Source organism: Callionymus lyra, chromosome 14 (assembly GCF_982586985.1).
Source record: "Callionymus lyra chromosome 14, fCalLyr1.hap1.1, whole genome shotgun sequence".
NCBI classification, from domain to species: Eukaryota; Metazoa; Chordata; class Actinopteri; order Syngnathiformes; family Callionymidae; genus Callionymus; species Callionymus lyra.
In genome coordinates this window covers 14713760-14736188 of record NC_141831.1, presented here as the reverse complement: position 1 = coordinate 14736188, position 22429 = coordinate 14713760, and the positions used below count along the sequence as shown (strand labels likewise).

General features: G+C 36.8%; 1 protein-coding gene across 1 annotated transcript; it reads right to left on the bottom strand.

Annotated features, from left to right (window-relative positions):
* Positions 1-1001: 1001 nt before the first annotated feature.
* Positions 1002-14556, bottom strand: tmem164 (transmembrane protein 164). Its single transcript, XM_087807812.1, has 6 exons — positions 13839-14556; positions 6789-6838; positions 4110-4176; positions 3296-3374; positions 2793-2893; positions 1002-1752 (listed from the first exon to the last, which is right to left on the bottom strand). The coding sequence occupies exons 1-6, from the start codon at positions 14274-14276 to the stop codon at positions 1546-1548; spliced, it is 942 nt and encodes a 313-aa protein (XP_087663938.1). The 5' UTR covers positions 14277-14556; the 3' UTR covers positions 1002-1545.
* Between the last annotated feature and the right edge of the window lie 7873 nt (positions 14557-22429).

The window sequence follows — 22429 nt, the reverse complement described above, 5'->3', positions numbered from 1 at the left end:
TAAACAATGTTATTACCTTTTAAAATCATTTATTCAATAAAAAAATTTCGACTTGAACATGTTTCTGGGTTTTTCTTTGAGAAGACATGTGATGAGCTGGTGAAGCTTCGTGATACAGTGTCATGTTGTTTAAAGGTGGGTAGGTGGCTTCATCAGTTTAAAAATGATTTGATGTTTTATGATGACAATTGTTCAAAACAATGGGGAAAAATTGAGTAGAGATCGCCATCTAGTGGGCTTTGAAAATAACGACACTGCTTCATGAAGCTTCATCAGACCATCACTAGTGAATACAATGTGATTTTCAAAGCCAGGAACAGAGGGCCCGTCGGGCAGACCTTTCTCTCCTTGCTGGTTAAGGTGCAAAGAAAAGAACTCAAGTTGCCAAGATGAAGAAAAATGCAAGAGAAATGTTTGTTATTTCTGTGCCTCACACAATTTGATTCGAAGGAACAATAATAACAATATAATGGGTTTGGTGTTATATGACAAAGTTTATTTAACTCTTTTTTTCCCCCTTCACAACAATCCTTTAGTTTATTTGCATTTATTTGACGGGTTCAGGTTCGAGTCCCTCAAAAGTTCTGCAAAACTTTTACAAAAACACCAAATAGATGTAATTCTAGTCTCGTCCGGCAGAGGGTAGTAAAGGTCTATTACACGTAGAGCCGTTTCATTTATTTAGTGATGGCTGCACTGGAACTCAACAGCGCCACCACTAACTAAATTGAGCTCAAAATAAAACAGGTTTCACGGGATTGCAGTTGAATATTGGTTGATAAAATGTTTTTGCTTGTAAAAAAGGTACTGCTTTCTCACAAGACGAACTTTTAGTCACACTGACCGCCACCAGATGGCGTTAAATCGGAGCTGAGATTTTTTTTCAAGACAATAACTTAATACATTTTACAACAGCTTTTTTAAAATTTGAAAACGCGAACGAGTTTTATTGACCCTCTGCGTAAATGTTGAGTTGAAAATCAGAAGCAGGAAGTCATGGCTGATGAGGATGTGTGACATTTATTGACAACACAGACGCACAAATATATATATAAAAAAAAAAAGTTTTTTTTTTTCCCTTCTGTGAAATAGTCGATGCTACAGTGAACGCTGATCCTCACGCTTGAAATGAACTGACATGCGTCTTTTAAACACTTCACGAAAACTCGCACACGTGGATCACTATCGAGAGTGAGAAAACGATCACTCTTTTCCTCCTGGAGTGATAAAAATGACATTTGCGCAGACACACACAAAAAAAACATATTGGGAATGGCTGCAGTAAAAACTGTAACGAAAAAGAGACAAACGTTAGTGATGACAACATCTTACAGGCAACAACAATAATTCACATAGTTCTGATGGTGACAGATGCATTGCAACCGTTCATGCAAGTGTGTCAGAAGCAGAGTTAAAATAGAGGCAGGTCCGACCGCTCTATGTGAGGATGTTTTTAAAAGTGTCAATAAAAAGGCTGATTTTTAAAAAAAGAAAGAAAAGAAGAAACAAAAAAAAGGCCCGTCGTAAATGTTTGGCTGTGGACGTTCACATGACTTTCTTGCTGCGCAGCCGCAGCATGTCCAGCGTGGATCCGAACATGGCGCCCGTGTTCTGCGACAGGAGTGTCAGCATCTTCCCGTGGATGAGCGTCAGGAGGGTCTGGTGGCCCGCGGCCCAGACCCGGTACCACGGCCCGTAGAAGGGGTCGGACACGGCCGGACAGAGCATGTTGTTGAGGTTCACCTCCGTCACCTGGGAGGCAAGAGAGAGACGAGACGGTCTGGTTATACTACAGGAAAAATCGAGCAGTGTCATTATTCCCCACTAGATGGCAGTCTTTGCGCATTATTTTTGAACTGATGGCGCCACCTACTGACCGATAAACAATATTACCGTTTCATGAAGCTTCATCACTAGTTATAAATGCCGCCTCTTCCAGCCCTCCAACGAGTCTCGGGTCTGCCCCGAGGTCTCCACCCAGTTGAGGGGTAATTCTACCCATATAAAAGCTAGTGGTGAGTTGATGAAGCTTCATGAAGCAGTGTCATTATTATTAAAGCCCACTAGATGGCGGTCTTTGCACAATCTTTCTTTGCGCGATTGTGTCAACGGTCATGATGAAACATCGCATAATTTTTAAAATGATGGCGCCACCTACTGACCTCCAAACGATACGACACCGGCTTAGGTCCATGTGGAGAAGCTCTACTTTGAGTCTCTCAATTACTTGTATAATTATTTTTTCCCTGAATTTCCCACAAAATACAAAAAACACGACTAAGGGCGTAAAAATAAATAAATGATGAACTTGAATATTGCGTCCTTTTTTCATGATACCAATAAACAACAGCACTAAAATATATACATTTTTAGACAAAAAAGTGATGTTTTTAAATCATATTTTATTTGTTATAATAATCTTTTATGGTTTATCTTTCAACTAAGTGTGTATAAAATCAAATCATTCAATTTTTCATTTTACCATAAACGTGCAAATATTCGCATTGTTTGTTCATTTTTGTGTTCGCAAATAAACCAGCCGCTAGATGGCAGCAGTGATTACGTCCTCCGCAGCTCAAGGAGCAATGAAATCCGATGACCGAGGACCAGAGGATACAGTAGCGTCTAAAGCCGTATGATAATTCTATAACGTCATAATTAACTGATATAAAGTTGTTCCTACAGCACGAGGTCAATTCTTGCCTAAACATTTCCTGGATAAGAATTTCTATTTCTATTCACCATCATTTAATTGCAATTCTAAACATGACCAGCAGGTGCATCCGTCTTACCAGGCCCAGAGGCTGCAGGAAGAGGAAATGGTAGACAAAGAGGATTCCGTTGGACAGCAGGGCCCACCACATGTCCCGCAGAGGTTCCGGCTTGTACACGCCTGTGTGCAGAAGCTTGTATCAAAACCCACAAAACGTCTCGATGAAAGAAAAACTCGAATTTTTCAGTATCTCCATGAGAAGAACAATCGATGGACGCAGCAGCTGGAGATCAAACTGGTTCGTCTTGTTTACTGGCAGCAGGAATCTGACATCAACACCAAGAGGATCCACGCATTCGCTTGTATTGGATTAGTCTGAAGAGTCAATATTTATTCGTCTAACAACGGCGTTTAGTTGCCGGAGAAGGAAAAAGACACTGCTAACTCACACGGGGTTGAATCGATTCAGAAAACTTGGTGGAATCAAAACAAGTTGGATAAATACAAGAATAAATCAGGTTTAATTGAGGTCTATAGAGAGAGAGAGACAGCTGGATCAACCAGGATGACGTGGAAACTCACCTCCCTTCCTGAAAAGGTAAACAGGCACCAGGTATAGCATGGAGTGCTGGATGTAGTAAACCTCCTTCTCGAATGGCAGCTGAGAAAAGAAAACTTGGTTCAGTATTTTCTGATAATCGACAACTGGTCCATGTTTTTGTAAAAGACATTGTATGGATATTCAACAGGACTTTTTGGATTTCAAATCATAGTTTATAATTTATAATAGTTATTTTGTGGTTTATATTTCAACTTTCAACTTTCATTTATGCTCTATGTCTTAAAGAACTTGACTTGAACTAAGTTATTCAAAATAAAAAAGTAGATTTTCTTTTTAAATTTCCAATAAACACACAAATATTCACAGGATTTTTATGTCGCAATTTTACTTTTTGGCTGCTAGACGGCAGGCGTCATTACGTCCTCTGCAGCTAAGCGAACAAAAGAAATCTTGGCGATGACTGAGGACGAGGGGATACAGACGACTCCAGCAGCTTTGAAAAGCTGATGTTTCGACATATTTTGGTTTCAAAGCAAATGAAAGCAGTTACGACTTCGTCAAGAGTCATGTGGTCTTTAAATTCGGCAACACCAGAGTCAAGTACTCGGAGAATACTACCAATATATCCTCGTTCCTACAATATTGTAATATACCGCAATATATTTTATCATAGCTCCTGCATCTCTATACGCATCAGATCACCTGCTTCTGAATACACACCTCTCTACAAGATACACACGGATGTGAGAAGATAGAGGAGGTATTGTCGTCTGCTTATATCAATAACGTTAAAATAATACTTCTTCTGTGCCGATAATCTTCCAGGATACTTACTAGTCTTGTGTTGACGACAGGGAACATCAGCGCCAGGAGAGCACCGTTCAACATGTGGACCTGCAGCCTGAACACACACACAGCATTGTTCATATTTCATACGGACAAACGGCGAAGACATGTCGTGTTTGTGAAAGTTTTTCTTGATATTTTTGATGGTCAAGATCAAGCGCAGACGTCGCTCTGAAGCTGGTAGGAGCGAAGCCGTCAGAAATATCTCTTGTGACATCCAGTGCAAGTGTTGCAGCAGAAGTGTTGCACCAGTGTCGGTTTGGATTCGCCCGGCTGTCACTCTGATATTTAACCATTTGCAGCAGTGTTCAGGGACACTGACCCGCGTCACACCAATTAAACCCCCCATCACTAGCAAAACCAGATAATAATAATAAAAAATTTAAAAAAAATCTACTTCTGTTGAGCTCGCCACACACCAATCACAATTAGCTTAATTTCCAGACAATAAGACGCTATTTTTTCCCTCACGCTTATGCAACGATGAGGCTAATGGATTTTTATAGATTAACAGCCTCCAGGAGGAACAAGATGGAGGCAGAAGAGATAATGAGCAGTAGAAAGCCATGTTTCCTGGAATAATAGTTGGCTGTAATGCACAGAAACTGGATGTTAAGCACTGTTAAACAAGTCGAAGAAGCAGACGATACTTTGATTCTAATTAACAGAACACATTCAAACTGATGCAAAAAAAGTCTGAAGAACTTTTTATCCAACCGTTTTACTGCTGTGTTACAAGCACCGTTTGGAAAAATGTAGTTAAAAATGTGAATAAAGAATGAAGGTTACAACCTAGACATGTTAATAGGCCAACATGTTAATAATGTTAAAACAATTTCCCAAAGGAGACCTCCAGATCCATCCATCCATCCATCCATCCATCCATCTAAATACCCTCGGCTTATAGACGGGTGTGGCCTATATTCGTACAAATTATTCTCTTTCTCTTTATTAATTAAGCTCTATATTCCATCATTTTGGTATTTATATTTCAAATTTAGATACATTTTAGTAATATTAGTCTTGATTTCCCAATCTCGCTCTTTGGAGGCTAAATTTATGGATAAAATGTTTAAAAAAAAACACCTCAAACTCATTTTTATAGTGTACATTGTATTCAAGATTTTTATTGACATAAATGGCTCAAGCAAAAAATGGCTTTATGGTCATATCTAACCACACCTTAAGATGTTTTGAGGTCTAAAATATTTAGTCAAAGATGGATTAAACGGTGAACAAATAATCAGAAATATATTAATAGTATATGATCATTTACATACAATAATATATATCATCAAATGGATCGTCCAGAGAAGCCTGCCTAACTCTGGACGCAGACAATTCTGCTCTGTATTATAGTATTTATTATTTCTAGATAGAAAAAAACTAGAGTAATCGAAAATTAAAACAGGATCACCAATAAAGGATTCAATAGCTTGTAGTTCGTCCACTTTTATGTCAAAGCACAGATACAAACAAGTGCAACAGTAGCTTTGAAATAAAAATGTTTCAGTTGCTCACCACTGAAACTATAATAAAGTACGCTTGTCATGCTCATCCGATCCCGACAATGTACACAGACTGTTTGGCGATGTTCGCTGATCCAATATGATCACTTGCTAATGGCAGTGTGGTCCGTCTGTCCCACCCATGAGATAATCGATCTGAACTAAGGCCAAAACTCTGCGGTGATGGAAGGAAAAACAAGTGGTTCCATCTCACAGTTAACACTGGACAAGATTATGAGTTCGGAGATGACAGAACGTCAAGCGTACTTTGGTCTGACAAAATATTAACTCCCTGTCGCACCAACGTGTCAATCATAAACAAACAGTTGAAACTAAATGATAATTAAACTTTTTTTTTTCGCTAGTATTTGCCAATATTACTAATACGATGTATTACTCGGGTGAAACAGGTTCAGGCTTCTCGCGTTAGTCTGAAGGAATTTTTGGTCGACTCCTCCTGCAAGAATTGGTATAAATGTGTCAAGTTTGTGTGAAGCCAAGTCTACACATGCCTTTTTTTTTAGACCTGCCCACAAACCAGCTGGACAGACATCTTCATCTGAACAAGCTTGTGCTGCACAAGCTTGAACATGGTGATTATACATCTACCTCTTAGTAGAAGGTGGTACTTTCAGGCATCAGGAGATTATAACCCAAGGGTTGACGAGACTTGTTTCCTTCTCATACCCTTCGACTTTCCCATGATGTCACAAAAAGACGCAGGATGTTTCAGGCGGGTCTTTACGGCTGGTATATAGTCGATTTTAACCCCCACAGCTTTTTTATTCGAGGACTAATTTACCCATTTTTCGGACCATTTTTTTTAAGCATGAAACACTTTCAGTCAAACAGATTTACCGTTTACTTTCAGACAAAAGTGTAGTTTAGCTCATTATTTTAAACCTCTTTATCGTTGATTAAGCAATTTTCTTAAACCAAAAAAATAACAAATATTATCCACTACTGGCATGCATCTATTATTACTATTCAAATATTTGATACGCTAAAGTAAGCACACAAATATGGAACACAAGTTATAACTGTCGTGTTCCTGCTGGACGAACCAGACGACGAGTTGTTTTGACAGTTGTGAGTGAATACACACAGTGTAAATCTCCCCGGTGCTCAGGAAAAGGATAACAACAACAGTCACGCTTACCTGAACACAACCATCGCTGTTTTGCACGGAGGGCAGGCCAGCAGGAAGATCTGTTAGGAGAGGAACACGGTCATTATAGAGCCAGGATGAACCTTAAAAAAAGTGAATAATGATGATCACTATGTTAAGTATGTAAGCTATTAGTTCTTCATAATTATGGTAAAAATAATCATATTAAATCCATGTGCATTTGTTTATTTCATTGCAAACAAACTCGATTTAAAGAGATAAATGATATATCCATTATCAATTTTAATGCAACTGCCACAATGCTATGCTAGTATCTACAGTGTTTGTTTGAAGTTCCTTCCAGGATATTCCATCGACAAATCACTCTTTATAAACATCTAAAAGACAAAAATGCAGTTTGATTAGTCACCACAGCAGGGTGGGGTCAAACTAAATCACACAAGGGGCCAAATTCTTTTAGTACTCTTAGTCTGGGGCCAAACAAATGTTATACTTACTGAACAATCTTTAACAGGAAGTTTGAAATTACCATGAACCCTAGTTAAACATTTATTGAAAGTCTCTGTATAATTGTTGACACCCATAATCTGCTTTATGTCTTATCTTATCTTAAACACATCCTTTTTTGATTTCAGTAAAACCATTAAACCATTAATACATACAATAAATAAGTGGCCATGAGTTTTGACACACGTGCACTACAGTATTCTTCACAACAAATGAAGTACACACATAACATAATTATATATACATATATATACATTTATATTTTAGATGAATATGCTTTTAAATGACAACATTTGTCTGGATTTTTTTTTCTATCTTCCTGACGAATAGATTTGGATCTGACTCAACCGAAGATAATTCCGAGTGGTTGCAGATCAAAGCCGAAGTCGGCGTCTTAGGACCTGCTCCTCTTCCCTCTGGGTGCGGATTGACGACAAGACGGGATTTATGTGTTTATGGAGCTCCAGACCAGACTCCTGGGACTCACTTGATGAGATAAAATGATCAGCCCGACAGAGACTGAGTGATTGGGGAAGGTTTGTGCCAGTGTGGCAAAATGACTGCTCCAGTTTCCCTGCTGAGGAGAACCGAAAAGACATCTGGGATGTCGGATGTGAAGCATTATCTCATCAGTCACGAAGCCCTGAATTCTGTCACTTTTCTTCCCCCCCTTCTCTTCTGTCAGAGGGGTTGTCGACTTCAGTTTCAAGTTAGCACAACACGGTTATGAGGAAGTATTTTGTGTTGGTCGTGAAGGAGAAAAACTGCCCCAGGTAGCTGACCTGAAACACTAAACCTTTTGTTACCATGTCAGCTGATACACTGAACGCCCTGTTTGAAACTGAAAAAGCTCAGTTTCAGCTATATTATGGTATGGCTACAGTTATGTCCAGGACCAGTGGTCTCAAGCTCTTCATGGGTTTGTTTAAACATGTGTTTATTGTATTCATACAGGCTTTAAAATGTTCATAAATTACAAAAATAAATAGTCTTGCCTCGTAGTATTGTGTCGCAGAGTAATAGTGAGGTGATTCACACCAAACTTGGTTCAAGGTGAGTAAGTAGAGAGGATTAATACACAGAGCTTTGAAGGGCGCAGACGATGTAAATCCGGTAAATCTGTGATTCATCCATTATGTTGGCAAAAATGTAGTACCTATTTGAAGTGTGTATACAAGAACACATTTTTTTGTTGTAACTATTAGAATGGCTTTGCTGTAATGGGATTAGGTCGAAGGCATTTTTAATGGGGACAGAAACCTATACCTGTGATAAACACAACTGTGATCAAATGATGGCATGTACTGTAGGATCATAAATCCTAGCTCTGGTTAGTGTTGACACTCCCAAACTGGTTCTTTTAAAACTTTTTACAACAACTTTTAACATTTTTTGTTCTACTGGTATAGTTTTGGAGCTTTTTTTCATCATTTCTTAAAGACCTGCGTTTTGATAGTAATTTTTGGGGCGTAAGAAGGCATGCATGAGGGGCTCTGCGTTCAGATGTGGAGTGAGAGGGTCTTGACCAGGGACTTCACGGTACGGAAGTATTGGTTCCATCCAAAGGTAAAAGCAACTCAGTTTTCAATAAACTCTTTGAAACAGGCTCCTAAATCATAAAATGGAAAATTTGAAACCAATTTAAAACACACCCTGTGGCATTTACATTAGAATTACATGCATGTGGTTCACCTAAACCTGAATACCACTCCTTTAGAACTATAAATGGATGAAGCCACTCCCTCGATGACTCTATTGCTGGTAAATGATGTTCGCAACTAACCTCTAAATGCACCGCAAACATCCATTTAAGTAAAGATACATACACTTTTAATAGAAATAACTTTTTTTCATATAAACAAGTCTTTCTTAAAATGTAATTATTAACAACGGGTTCGCTACAAAAAAGAAAGTCTTGGGTTCCAAAATATACAATTCAAATTACTTCCATGAACAACTGAGTGTTTGTTCGCCTGTTCGCCTGGCAGCAACAACCAAACCTGCAACATTGTGGTGCTGTGATTGTGTCACATACTCTTGAGTTTAGTTCCTGTGTGTGAAATTTCGAGGGTTATTTTTAATCTTGCAATATATATTTGAAACAGTCAGAACATTATTGAAGACTGCATAGAAACATCAGAATAAGAAATTAAAATTGATTTAACCGATGCCATATTGAACCTTAATGTAAAAAGTAAAAAAAATCAAACATGCATAGGGATAGTTTGTGGAATTCAGTGCATTCAAGACAGTGTTTAACAGTAAAAATTAATCTCATTCCATAGAGTTTGACTTTTCAAACAACACTAGTGTTTACAGTTCACTAGGATTTATTTGTTTTTAATTTAATGGCTGTGGAATTGATTTAAAACATGCTATAATTAAATATCATGCAGTTGGCAGCTTTGTTCCAACAAACTTAAATAAAACCACTTTATGACACACTGTCTAACTAAACAAACACTACTCTCTTTTTCACACTATGTATTAGAATGGGGGAAGTGGGAGAACTAGCTTAGTTACAGTTGGTTAATGGTTAGTTTTAGGGAAGTGAAGCAACTTGCATTAATTTAACAAAAAGAGCAACGCAAAATCTCTTCGGTTAACTGTGATCAGAACCGTATCAAGTTTGAGCTCTATGATTCAACTTACTACTAGATAAAGGAAGGTATGACTAGATAAGATTGTTGTGATTGAAGATTTACCACAAAAAACAGTAACAGCCAACCATTGACTATCAAGTACAAATGACATAAATTTAATTTATTTTTATTTCCAAATACATGCAGCCTAATGTTGATAAGGCTAAACCCATTAAAAGAAACTAACAATTAAAATCAACAGATTTCTTCCATTTCTAAAAACAGTTAAACTGGTCTATATAGTAACTTAATTTGTAATTTTGAAAATAGTTTAACCATTTGTAACCCCCCAAAGAAAACCTTAAAAACAATTTCCTCCAGAGAGATCAATAAAGTGTATCTATCCATCTATCTCTGATTAAACACTGGCTTTTCTGATGACATCATAAATAATGGATAAAAATCTATTTTGCAAAAAAGACACTCCAGTCGAAAGAATATTTGACTTTAAAATTAGGAGTTACTAAGCCTTCTCTTAAATGAGTGAATTTACAAACGTACCTCTAAAACACAAACATATGAGGCATGAGACATTTAAGCAGCGGGTTGTTCACTGAATAAATATACACAAAACACTATGTATTTGAACTGAATTTGTCATAATTCAAATATTAACTCACTGTTGAGACAGTTTGTTCCAGTTCTGACGTTTACTATGATATGGTTAAACATTAAGAGTCGAAGCGTTTGAAGATAAGAGCTCGAGATTTTTATTCTTTCACCTAAAATGTGGCCACGTGCACGCGCAGTGCAGTACAGAGTACTGTACGGGAGTTCCGGGGGTTTAGAGAAGGAAAAAAATGCAATATTTCCCTTTCGTTAATTTCCGGTCAGTTTCGCGGGACTTGCATTGGTTTCCCTAGAAAGCGAGCGACATCAGAGAGGAGCCGCCGGCGCGTCGCAATATCACCGAATCAATAATAAATCCACCTCCTTGTACTTGCACACATAACAGTTTATAAATGACCTGACACTTACAACTTAGCTCATTAGCATGCGGCGAAGACGGACATGTTTACACTTGTTTGGAAGTTCACGATCTTATAAAAAGACAACTGAGACGAGATGGAAAGTTCTTACAATATGTTGCTTTAACAAAGGGGGTTGAAAGAGATGAGTGACTGGATCACTCGTGTTTGAGTAGCGCTCATAAGTTAGTCTTACTTCCGTGTATTTACTGAGACGCAATAAGTCAGCACCCTGGCAAGACGCGTTGCCATAGCAACCGAGGTCTAGCAAGCTTCGCCGCACAGCTCACATACAGACCGAGACATAGACGACAACTAGACATAGAAGTACAAATTGACAACTTTACAGAACGTGACACTGATTGGTCAAAGTGCGCATTTAAGGTTGCGCCTGATTGGTTAAAGAAATGTTTTATACAATAAAAAATTATAAGTTATCGCACATGTTTTTTTATATGCATATCGCACCTGCCAATATCGCAATATCGATATTTTTTTTATATCGTAAAGCGTTACCAAAACTGAGCCTGTTTTAACATTTAAGGCCTTTTCAATGGCCTGTCGGATGATTTAGAAAGAATCAAAGTAGATTCACGTTTACCATGATATCACATCGAGCGTCTAAGATAAGAGCTAGAGCTTATCAGTAGTGGTGTCAACATCTACACGTCTAAATGGCTGCAGGGATAACAAATCATAACCGTTTACCATTTTCTTCTCTCCTTTTTTATTTATTTCTCACCAATATATACATGAATGCAAGTGACTCAGCGCTGCCAACATTTGTATTCATACGTATGTATAGATTACAAATGTTGAAGTCTTCCTCGCAAAGATGCAATAAGTCCCTCATCATGACCATGTTTTGAAGTTATTACTTCGGTAAGTACTACCCCATCCGAAATCTCGGCGAACAAGAGGTTATGAGAGCGAAGCGGTGAAAAAATGCCCTGCTTTTTTCTTTTTTAACAGGTCCTTTGGAGGTGGAGACTTCTGGGATTCATGACACATGTGCTGCGTCTCAAATCGCATACTTCTCTTAGTATATACTAGAAGTTAGTATGCATCAGGATAGCTTACGTACTAACTAGTACGCAAATTTTCAATAGATAGTATGTCTCAAAGTAAACAGTGCTGCTACGCACTAACCGGAAATGACATTTGTGGGCGTTTAAGTACGCCAATTTAGTGTGCACGGCGCACTCAATTTCGCATTCTAAGAATTGAGACGCACTTGCGCACTAAAATTACTAACTTCGAGTACGCTAGTATGCGATTTGAGACACAGCTCATTGATTGACCAAGCACAGTATAGTGGGCGTGGTTATGGTAGACGAGATTTTATCCCCAGAAAAAAAAGGGTTTTCAGTGGGCGAGGCTTAAGCTAAGTTTCTAATGTAAATAATTCCAATTAAAAGAGAGTTTTGTACAAACAGACACATACAGATGAGTAATAGAGGTCAAAGATCAATTTAAGACACACTTTTGACTTGTATCAAGGAGGTTTCTCAGAAGTTTCTCAATATTTGTCACAGGAAAGTGATACTTTACGGAGGTGAAGCAACTTATATTAATTACACAACAGGAGCAACGACAAATCCCTTTTTCGATTAACTGTGATCAGAACCCTATCAAGTTTGAGCTTTATGATCCACCTTACTACTAGATAAAGGAAGGTTTGACTAGATAAGATTGTTGTGATTAAAGATTTACAACAAAAAACAGCAGTAGCCTGAACTAAAAGCATTGTGACATAAATGTTGACTAATGTTGAAAAGGCTAAAGCAATAGAAAAGAGGCTAACAAACTAAATTAGCAGATTTCTTCCATTTCTAAAAAAGGGTTAAACTGGTTTATGTAGTAACTTCATTTGTAATTTTGAAAAGAGTTTAACCCTAAAAACAACCATACTTCTGGAATCATCTTTAGAAGATTCTACGATCCTTAAAACTCTTCACTGGCTTCCAGTTTCTTTTAGGATCAACTTTAAAATTCTGGTTCTTACTTTCAGAGCTATTCATGGTCAGGCTCCTCCTTACATCACTGATCTGATCCAGACTTACACCCCAGCTCGGGCTCTGAGGTCTTTGGATCAGAATCTACTGATGGTTCCACGCACACGGTTCAGGACCAGAGGAGAGAAATCCTTCCAGGCTGTTGCTCCTAAGCTTTGGAACGATCTTCCTCTCTCTTTGCGCTTGATGATCTACCGACTCCTTTAAGAAACATCTTAAGACGTTCTTATTTGTTCAGGCTTTTCCTTGATTTTCTGGAACTCCTGTTGTGTTATCAGGTTTATCTTGACCTTTAAAAGTACATACTTTATTGAATATTGTTTTGATTGTTTAAGCGCTTTGTGACCCTGGTCTGGAAAAGCGCTATACAAATAAAAATTACTTACTTACTTTACAGAGGTGAAGCAACTTACATTAATTACACAAAAAGAGCAACGAAAAATCCCTTTTTCGGTTAACCGTGACCAGAACCATATCAAGTTTTAGCTCTATGATCCACCTTACTACTAGATAAAGGAAGGTTTGACGAGATAAGATTGTTGTGATTAAAGATTTTCCACAAAAAAAATCAGTAGCCTAAACTAATAGCATTGTGACATAAATGTTGACTAATGTTGAAAAGGCTAAAGCAATAAAAAGAGGAAATTAGCAGATTTCTTCTATTTCTAAAAACGGTTCAACTGGTTTATGTAGTAACTTAATTTGAAATTTTAAAAATAGTTTAACCATTTGTAAACCCTAAAAACAACCATACTTCTGGAATAATCTTTAAAAGCTACTTGTCTGATAATACAAGTCATACAAATCTATGTATTTTTAAAAATTGTACACTCATACCTACCTGGTTCTATGTAGTGAAACATCAACAAAAGTAAATCATTTGTTTAAAGGTTTATATTACTAAATAGTAAACAATACATATTGATGGAGTTTAATGTTGTCATTTACCTGGACCATGGTGATGACATGGCAGGGGTTCAACAGGTAGATGACGGTCTTGGTGGCGAACTTGAAGCCCACCTCCACCCCGAACGTCATGCACAGGGCGACCAGCAACAGGTTCTTCCCCAGGCTGTCCTCCTTCTGCCGGGTCAAGTCCTTCCCCAGACCCTTGAGCTCCCTCGACAGGTGGATGTGCTTGAGCGCCAGGACCACCTCCAGCGCGCTCACGAGGAGGATGAGCAGCGACTCGGCGGCGCGCTGCCGCGGGGACAGGTAGGCGGCGCACTCGGGGCCCCCGTTGCCCTCGAACTTGGGGTCCACCCCGCCGTAGACCCAGTCCAACAGGCTGTAAATGTTATATCTGGACATATTCCTCTTCTCGTACTGGAACAGATACGTACAGGGTGCAATGAAAGACGCCACACTGACTTCTTGGCGAAACATGAACTGCAGTTATTTCCCTTTTTTTTTTTCTTCCAGCAGCCGTAGAGACGGACATGTATGTCTCCTGTTAGCCGCTTCAGGACGCCTCCGCCTCCCGCCTCCTCCTCCTCGTCGTCCTCGTCCTCTTGAGGAACTTAGCCAGCAGCCTCAACTGATGGTTGCTGCGTGAATTCTCTCGCCGGCATCATACATTTCGACAAAGCGCCGACGTGTCGTTACTCATGGCAACATGGGGCTGGACCGAGCTAGCTTCCCTACACACACCGGACACTCGGTTAGCTAGTTTGGCTACTCGGCAAACCTCGGCTGAGGGGGGAGGAGACAGTAACCCCCCGGGCAAAGACTTTCAGGCAGACGAAATCTAGACATTACAAAAAAAAATATGATTAAGTTATAAGAATATATTCAGAAATACATTATCTATCCATATGTGTGTCTCTAATGTCATTGACAAAAAGAAACAACTATAGTTAACGCCTTTTTTAATACCTATCAGTCTAAACCGAGGGTAAATTAAGCCAGCTGCGCTTCAAAATGGTGCGTTCATGAATATCGTAAATTGTTTTTGAAACCGAATAAAACTAGTTTATTAATTATAACATTAATTTAATATTGTTTGAGATCATTTTAAAAGTAGTAGGAATTATAACCCAGACTATAATTTTTGGAAGCCAATATTTAATGGTATCGAATTTAGGATTTGGATTTTGATTGAACACACTTTTGATTGTTTCAGTGAACGTCACGCCAAGGAAGGACGATAAATGACATACTTAAACATAAATAAACTCTCGTTTAACGTAAAATGTTTAATTTAAAAATAAGATATATACAAAAAGAAGAAAAACAAGAATGAATGAATGAATAAATATATATACACAAAAAGATAACGCCGTTCTTAAAAACAAAACAAAACAAAAAAAATCGATAAATATTTATTTTACACATTTATACACACATTTATTTATTTATTCTGTTTAAACCCTGGAGTTTATTAAAGGTTCATTGCTGTAAGGTATTAAATTATTTACGTAATTATTAAGGATATTACTTGTGGATTGAAAAAGTATAAGAAAATTCTCTCTGTTTATTGAGCTATTGTCATATTACTATTGATACAGAGCTCATGAATGAGAATAGTCAATGTTGTAAAAGTTTTCCCACTGACTTCTCTCATCAATTTAATTTTTTAGAAGTTGTTTTATTAGTTACGTCATGTTTATCCTTTTGTTAAATACTATGAATACATTTTTCTTACAAATATTATGAGGATTCCCAACTGACAATCATTAAATTGATCTTTCATTGCTATTATACATTTATAGTTGCATCTTAGTAAAATGGATATGGATATTTACAGTCACAAATAACTAACCCTACGTATTAAATCATATTATTTGATGCGAATGAGCGTAAATGCAACAGCATTTACCTGTAATTCAACTTGTCACAGTGTGCAAAGGCAGAGCAGGACGCGAGTGTTCAGGAATGTTTAATCAGGAAGTAATGTCATCTTGACTGATTCCAGAGAAGTTCCTGGTGTGACCTTGTGAACGTCAATAAAATCCTCCGCCGACTTCAGATCGGGGGAAACCCAGAAGGCTCTGCATCACTTTATAATTTGAAAAATCGAATACAGCATATTTTCAAGCATCTTTAAAGTGCAACACTCGGAGTTCTCTTGGGTCCGGTGGGGAAAACAGTCCGACACAGTTTAGAGAGCCAACGCTGGCTCCAGGCCAGGCTCTGCTTTCAGGAGTTGGAGAGATGAAAAGAGGGCTAAAGATCAACAGGCCCCCCAGCACTTGATCCCCAGGGATGAGGAATGAGCTGCTTGCCTGGACTGCTAAAGAATAAACTCTTATAAAGTGGAGCAATTTGAAGGAACGAGGAAGTTGTAAGTCTGCTGAATATGAACTAATAAGAACAGACGAAGACGTCTTGTACATCATTATTTATTAACGATATTAAAAACATTTTCTTTCACACACTAGTGTGATCTTATTTTAAATAACATATTTTTAAACTAGTATAAATAAATCTAGTGCTGTACAAACGATTGGACTTTGATTTTAAAATGTTTTGAATAAAGTTTTTCCACTTCAATAGTTGAAATAAATAGTTTAGTAATTTAAATAGTTGTTGGGTGTTTCATATTAATACAGAAAATAATAATATTACTACATTTTATTTGTTGTGCCCTTTCACATACAGTATATTGATCTCAAAGGGCTACATGGTAAAATATCACGATACAAATATATACTAGGATTATTGATTAAAATATCAAATTGAACATTGAAACAAGCAGTTTTTAGACAGGATATACAAGTCAGATAGAAATTACTAAAATTTTAACTGAATTGAAATGTCTTTAGACACTTTTTATAGATAGTTACTATCATACTTTCAAAAATACATTAAAAGATACAAGCTTCAGGTGTTTATCAAACATAATATAGCAGTTACATAATATTTAAAGTAAATCGACACACCAAAGTGAAAAAAAGGAGATCATAAATGCATCATATGCAAGTTGTCCATTTTTTTTTAAATGATATCTACATTGTTTAAAACATTTAAATATTTAAAAAAAAAAAAGAAGAAACATTGTATTTTTGTGATTTAATACCAATGCTACATTTTTCTTCGTAAGATTTCCACCTTTATTTAAACTTTACTTACAAATCTCAGTAATCAACTCACCCACATTCACATCAACCTTTCCAGATTCTTCATCTCGACGACCCAGTTTAAAGCCTGTTACTGATAACCCAGGTCAAGTATTTTTTAAACTTAAAAAAATTATTTTACCTTGAGGTTCATATTTTTGATATTCCATAACAGCCTCCTGAATCACTTGGGCTTCGTTCACCTGGGCTCTGTACTGACATCTAGTGTGCAGAGAAAACTATAGCAGTATTTCTTTTATTATGGTAAAAGAAAAAACGGTGCATGCATATTATTTACTGGGAAACACCAAAAGATTAAAATGGGAAAGTTCTGTTCTATTGATTTTTACTGTTTGAAAACTAAATTCTTCTTTTTATAAAAGGAACATTAACCTGTGACTCTTGACACATCAAGTCACTCGTTTAAGTAAAGGTTGCTCAAAAAAGAAACCCATAAACTAGTGAAAATGAGTTAAACACCAACTTTATGGCATTTATTTTGACCGTTTTTACCGTCCGTGAATATACTGTATATATTTAACTGATCCGAGAAAAAACAATTATTTTTTTAGGCCAAATAATAAGATTTTTTTAAATACAAGAAAACACAGTCATTTCGCTTTTTATTCTTCTTTTAAATGGTGAATAAGACTACAAAATACTTTGACTTCTTGACCTTATTTTTTGACTGGGAACCATGGTCTCAGACTTATGAAGTGTAGAAACATGTCCTGTTCAAGAGACAGTTGGGGAATTTGTATAAATACATAACTTAATGTATAAATAAATAAACAAAAAAAGTAGAATGCATTAATGAATACAAGTAAAAAACAAGAAACACATGAATAATAAAATGTAAAAAATAATAAAAATCTATATATACAAAATAAAATAGCACTGTCCTCTGAAGAAAAAATAAATCATAAAAGTCCAGACTTTAGTTTTTTCTAATGAATACGAATACACATGAAATATATAACACATCGACAACCCTCATAGTCGTTTCAAGTCTAAATAAGCAGGCAGTGGCTTGGAAAAATTGCTTTTTTTTTGTTCAGGAAAAGCTGGGATTGTAAAGAAGTGGAACTATTTCAAACGTCTGCAGGAGCATGCAGCGACTCTTAAACAGTCACATAAAGGGGAAGCGGTTCCATCACCCTGGTGACACTAACAACACACAGCATAAGCAGAGGAGATTAAAACCATCCTTCACTTATTCTCAAAATGCATTTTCCAAAGATGCTTCGGTCTCCGTTTTTTTTCCGGGTCGTTTGCACGCATCCAGGGGTGAGAAGAAATGACATTCAACACAGAATGGAAATGTCAGACAGGATTTTTGTCTGTTTCTAATCGGAGATTTGCGATGAAATTTATTCAGGTGTGACACACGCGGCTGATCACGCAGTGAGGCAGACTTTTCCAAGTATATGAATCTGCTGCAAGTTTTATTTCTGACTGGTTCCTCTGCGTTAGCTTGATAACACTTCTTAAAAAGGTGGCAAGTCAATTCTTTAGATTTAAATAATATATGTATTTTAGCTGACTCACACTTACAAAAAAATAGTATCATCTGCACTTTAAGGAAAGGGAAACTTTTCTTATTCAAAAGTAAAAATGTATTCAGATGACATAAACATCTCAAGAAAACATTTATAGTTGCATAATACATCTGGGATGCTAGTATACTCCCATTTCTAATATATATAACTATTTGATAATCAAGGTTCCACTTCCCTGTATCTTTGATACATTTCTGTAAAAGTTTGGTGAACCCTAGATTAAGCTTAATTTTTTTTTTTGCTGGTGTGTTTCCCAATAAAGGAGGATTCATGAGTCCACCCCTGGAGAAATGTGCCTCCTCCATGTTCTCCTTCTCTGGTTTCCTGTAAATAACTGTAAAGTATTGACTCTAATAACACAATAGTTAGCATGATTTAAAAACACAGGAATCATCAGAGGTGCTGACTTTACCCATGTTTTTAATAAATAATTTGAAGTGTAATTTGTCTGTATAGTGTTGCTTTTACAAAATAAATATATTTTATATGCAAGCGTCAGTAAAATGGAGTGATTTGTTTTATTCGCATAATAGCAACATATCTTATTTCAATAAAATACTATACATACATAATCATACATATACATATATAATCTAATATAAATATTTTATTATGTACACATATGACTTCAGATATTACTTTTACATTTTATTCCTGTATGAAGCCGGAAAGTAAGTTTTATAGGTTTATTACTATTAAAAGAATTGAAACGATATGAAAGTAGATGAAGCCAAATATTCTGTACATCAAATTGCTACAAATATGGTGACTTGCTGAGTAATACTACAGTGACTTGTGGAGTAATACTACGGTGACTCACAGAGTTATATTACGGTGACTTGCAGAGTAATAATACAGTGACTTGTGGACTAATACTACGGTGAATACTACGGTGACTCACGGAGTAATAATACGGTGACTTGCGGAGTATGACTAGCCATGTAATACTAGGATAGCTCATGGAGTAATATCATGATGATTTTCTGTGTAATGGGTGACTTACTAAGTAATACCACATTGACTCATGGAGTAATACTATGGTGATTTTTGGAGTGGTTCGCTGATGACTTGTGGAGCAATACTACAGCGACTTGCAGAGTAATATTACAATGACTCGCTGTGTAATTAGGGTGACTCACTGAGTAATACTACGGTGACTCACGGAGTAATACTATGCTGATTCGTGGAGTAATACTACGATGACCCCATGGAGTAATATTACAGGGACTCGCAGATAAATACTATGGGGACTTGTGGAGTAATACTATGGTAACTCGCGCAGTAATATGACCGGGACTCGTGTAGTACTACAACAAACTTGTAGTGCGTCTTCATAGTCTACCAACATTTTGACCAAAGTTTTAGTCCAGGGTTCCACATACATTTTTTTTAAGATCAGTTAGTAAAACCAGAACTGTATGTATGTTTTATACATATAGCATATATGACTTTAATCTAGTAAAACATGTATATATATATGATGTTAATCTCTCAATATATGTGTTAATACAACTTTAATATCATAATGAAAATAGCTTATCTTTGAGTGGCCCTAATACTTAGCAAAAACTGGATGAATGCCCTTTAAGGCTGCACAAAAATCTGTTGAAACAACTCTTTTAGTGTTTCTTTCTTGAGTTGACAGTGAATGTTAAGGTTTGATTTTTTTTGTCATCAGAACTCAATCCAGTCATTATCCTGTTGGTTGAGAATTTACTTCAGCTTTTCCTGTTATTATTCTTTCTGTTTTCTGTGATTATTTCTTAGGAGTAGTCTACCTTTTTTCTTCAAGAGAATCCGATGCGTTCGGTACCATACAGGATAGCTCTACGATCTTAACCCGAATATTATTACAGCTACAATTAAATCAATACCAATCAGGAAAAGATCGAAACCCGTCCAGAGTTGATATTGTTCCTCGAATATCCGTAGCTGAAAATTGGATTTATTTGATGAAATATAGATTTTTTCTAAATCCACTACCATGAATTGGATGCGTAAAAGCTATAGGAAACCTCATTGATATCCGAGGGGATATCGCAATAAAGCGTTGCATTTATAAGTCATCGACCGGGGAATCGTTTACTGGCCGAGGGATCGCAGCTGTTTTCAAGAGCCCGTGTGGACGCTGATGCCCCCCGAGGAGGGCTTCACTCTCAGAACAGGTTCCTGTTTATCAGAACGCTGCAAAAATCAATGAGGTCCTCTGGGGGGGGGTTGGGGGGGGGGGGCAACTCTCTGATAGGCCTCTTTTTTTTTTCTCCAGCAGGAATCCGTCAAGGACATTAATCTAAACAGCACTCATGCATAGGGAACACCCCATAAGGAGAATCAGCTTGCTCATCCATGCATCTCCTAAAGGAGGTGGTACGCTCCGAGGAGTTGAAACCGCGAGGATATATCGTCACAGGGGGGGATGATGGGATGTGGCTCGAGGAGGAGGATACAAATCCCGGCTCCATGTTAATGTCATTAAAGTCAAATTGAAGTCGATTGGAAATATTCGACCTGTTCTGATAATCCACAATCCTTTATTCCCCCCCCCCCCCATAGAATATTTCCCGCCCTTCATGGAGTCCCTTCTCCTCGGGACGAACACAGCTGTTTTTTTTCTTTTTGTGAAGATGCCACACGTGCCGACGGCGGGCTAACGGGCTTTTCCAGTCCACCAGCTGATGTAATGTGCCGCGCCGTCAAGTGTGTTAACTGCCGAACACACGCCTGCCAACTCGCTCGCTGCTAACCTGCTGATCAATGCCGCCGCCAAAGAGGGCCGGAGGTGAAGAATCATCCGATCGGTAAATATGGCCGAGATTGAAGGGACGCCCCCCTTTTGAAGCCTCATCGAGTCATTATGAATGAGATATATAATGTATACATTTATTTTCATTAAACTAAAGTAAAGAATGTCCATTTTAAAGTAGCAACCAGAGCTCGATACAGCACGTAAAAACATCCATATACCTCCACGGTGCTTGTATTAAAGCATTGATGTGAGGAATTGTTCTGAAAAAACTTAGATAAGTCTGTATTTTTTCAGTTATTTTTCGTAGCGGAAGTTATCAGTTTCTCAGGTCCCATTGAAACACATTGCAAGTGCTAGCCTAGCAGCTACCCTAGCAGTATATATATCTATACCTACTGTATATCTATATATATGGATAAATAGATATATATGATTGCAATCTTGTAATAAATGTAAATACTGTATATACGACTAATCTTCAATTATATAGCTATATAAAACTTTAATTCAAATTGAAGAGATTGATGTTAATACATACAACTTACATCTCTTAAATGCATAGGACTTTAATATAGGAATACATATAATACATACAACCTTATCCCATAATAAATGTAACTATATGTAACCTTCAAATCATAATAAATGTAAATATATATGACTTAAATCTCGTACTAAATGTGTGATGTATATATAAATCTAATTTCTTATTAAATGTAAATAAATACAACCTTAAAATCATAATAAATATAATTATATACGCCTGTAATCTTGTAATAGATGTAAATGCATTGGACTTACATGTAATACATACAACTGAATATATATGACTTTAATCAAATTAAAAATGTAAATATATTTGAATTTAATCTTGTATAAAATGTAATTATATACAACCTTAAAATCATAATAAATATATGAATATACGAATCTAATCTCATAATGAATGCAAATATATATTACTTTAATATTGCAATAAATGTAAATATATACAATTTTAACACAATAATAAATGTAAACATATACGACTGTAACATAATAATAAATGTAAATGTACAGTATATGATTTCAATATATGAATAAATTAATACATACAACTTTAATCTTGTAATAAATGTATACAAACAACTTTAAAATCTCATAATCAATGTAATATATAAAATATACAATGTAATA

What these genes read in the sequence shown, in the direction of transcription:
- tmem164 (XM_087807812.1), bottom strand. Translation starts at nt 14,276, where the DNA reads ATGTTTCGCCAAGAAGTCAGTGTGGCGTCTTTCATTGCACCCTGTACG. An exon ending in ACAGCGATGGTTGTGTTCAG is followed by an intron (nt 4,177 to 6,788) that starts GTAAGCGTGACT and finishes GTGTGTGTTCAG; the next exon opens with GCTGCAGGTCCACATGTTGA. An exon ending in CTGTCGTCAACACAAGACTA is followed by an intron (nt 3,375 to 4,109) that starts GTAAGTATCCTG and finishes TTCTTTTCTCAG; the next exon opens with CTGCCATTCGAGAAGGAGGT.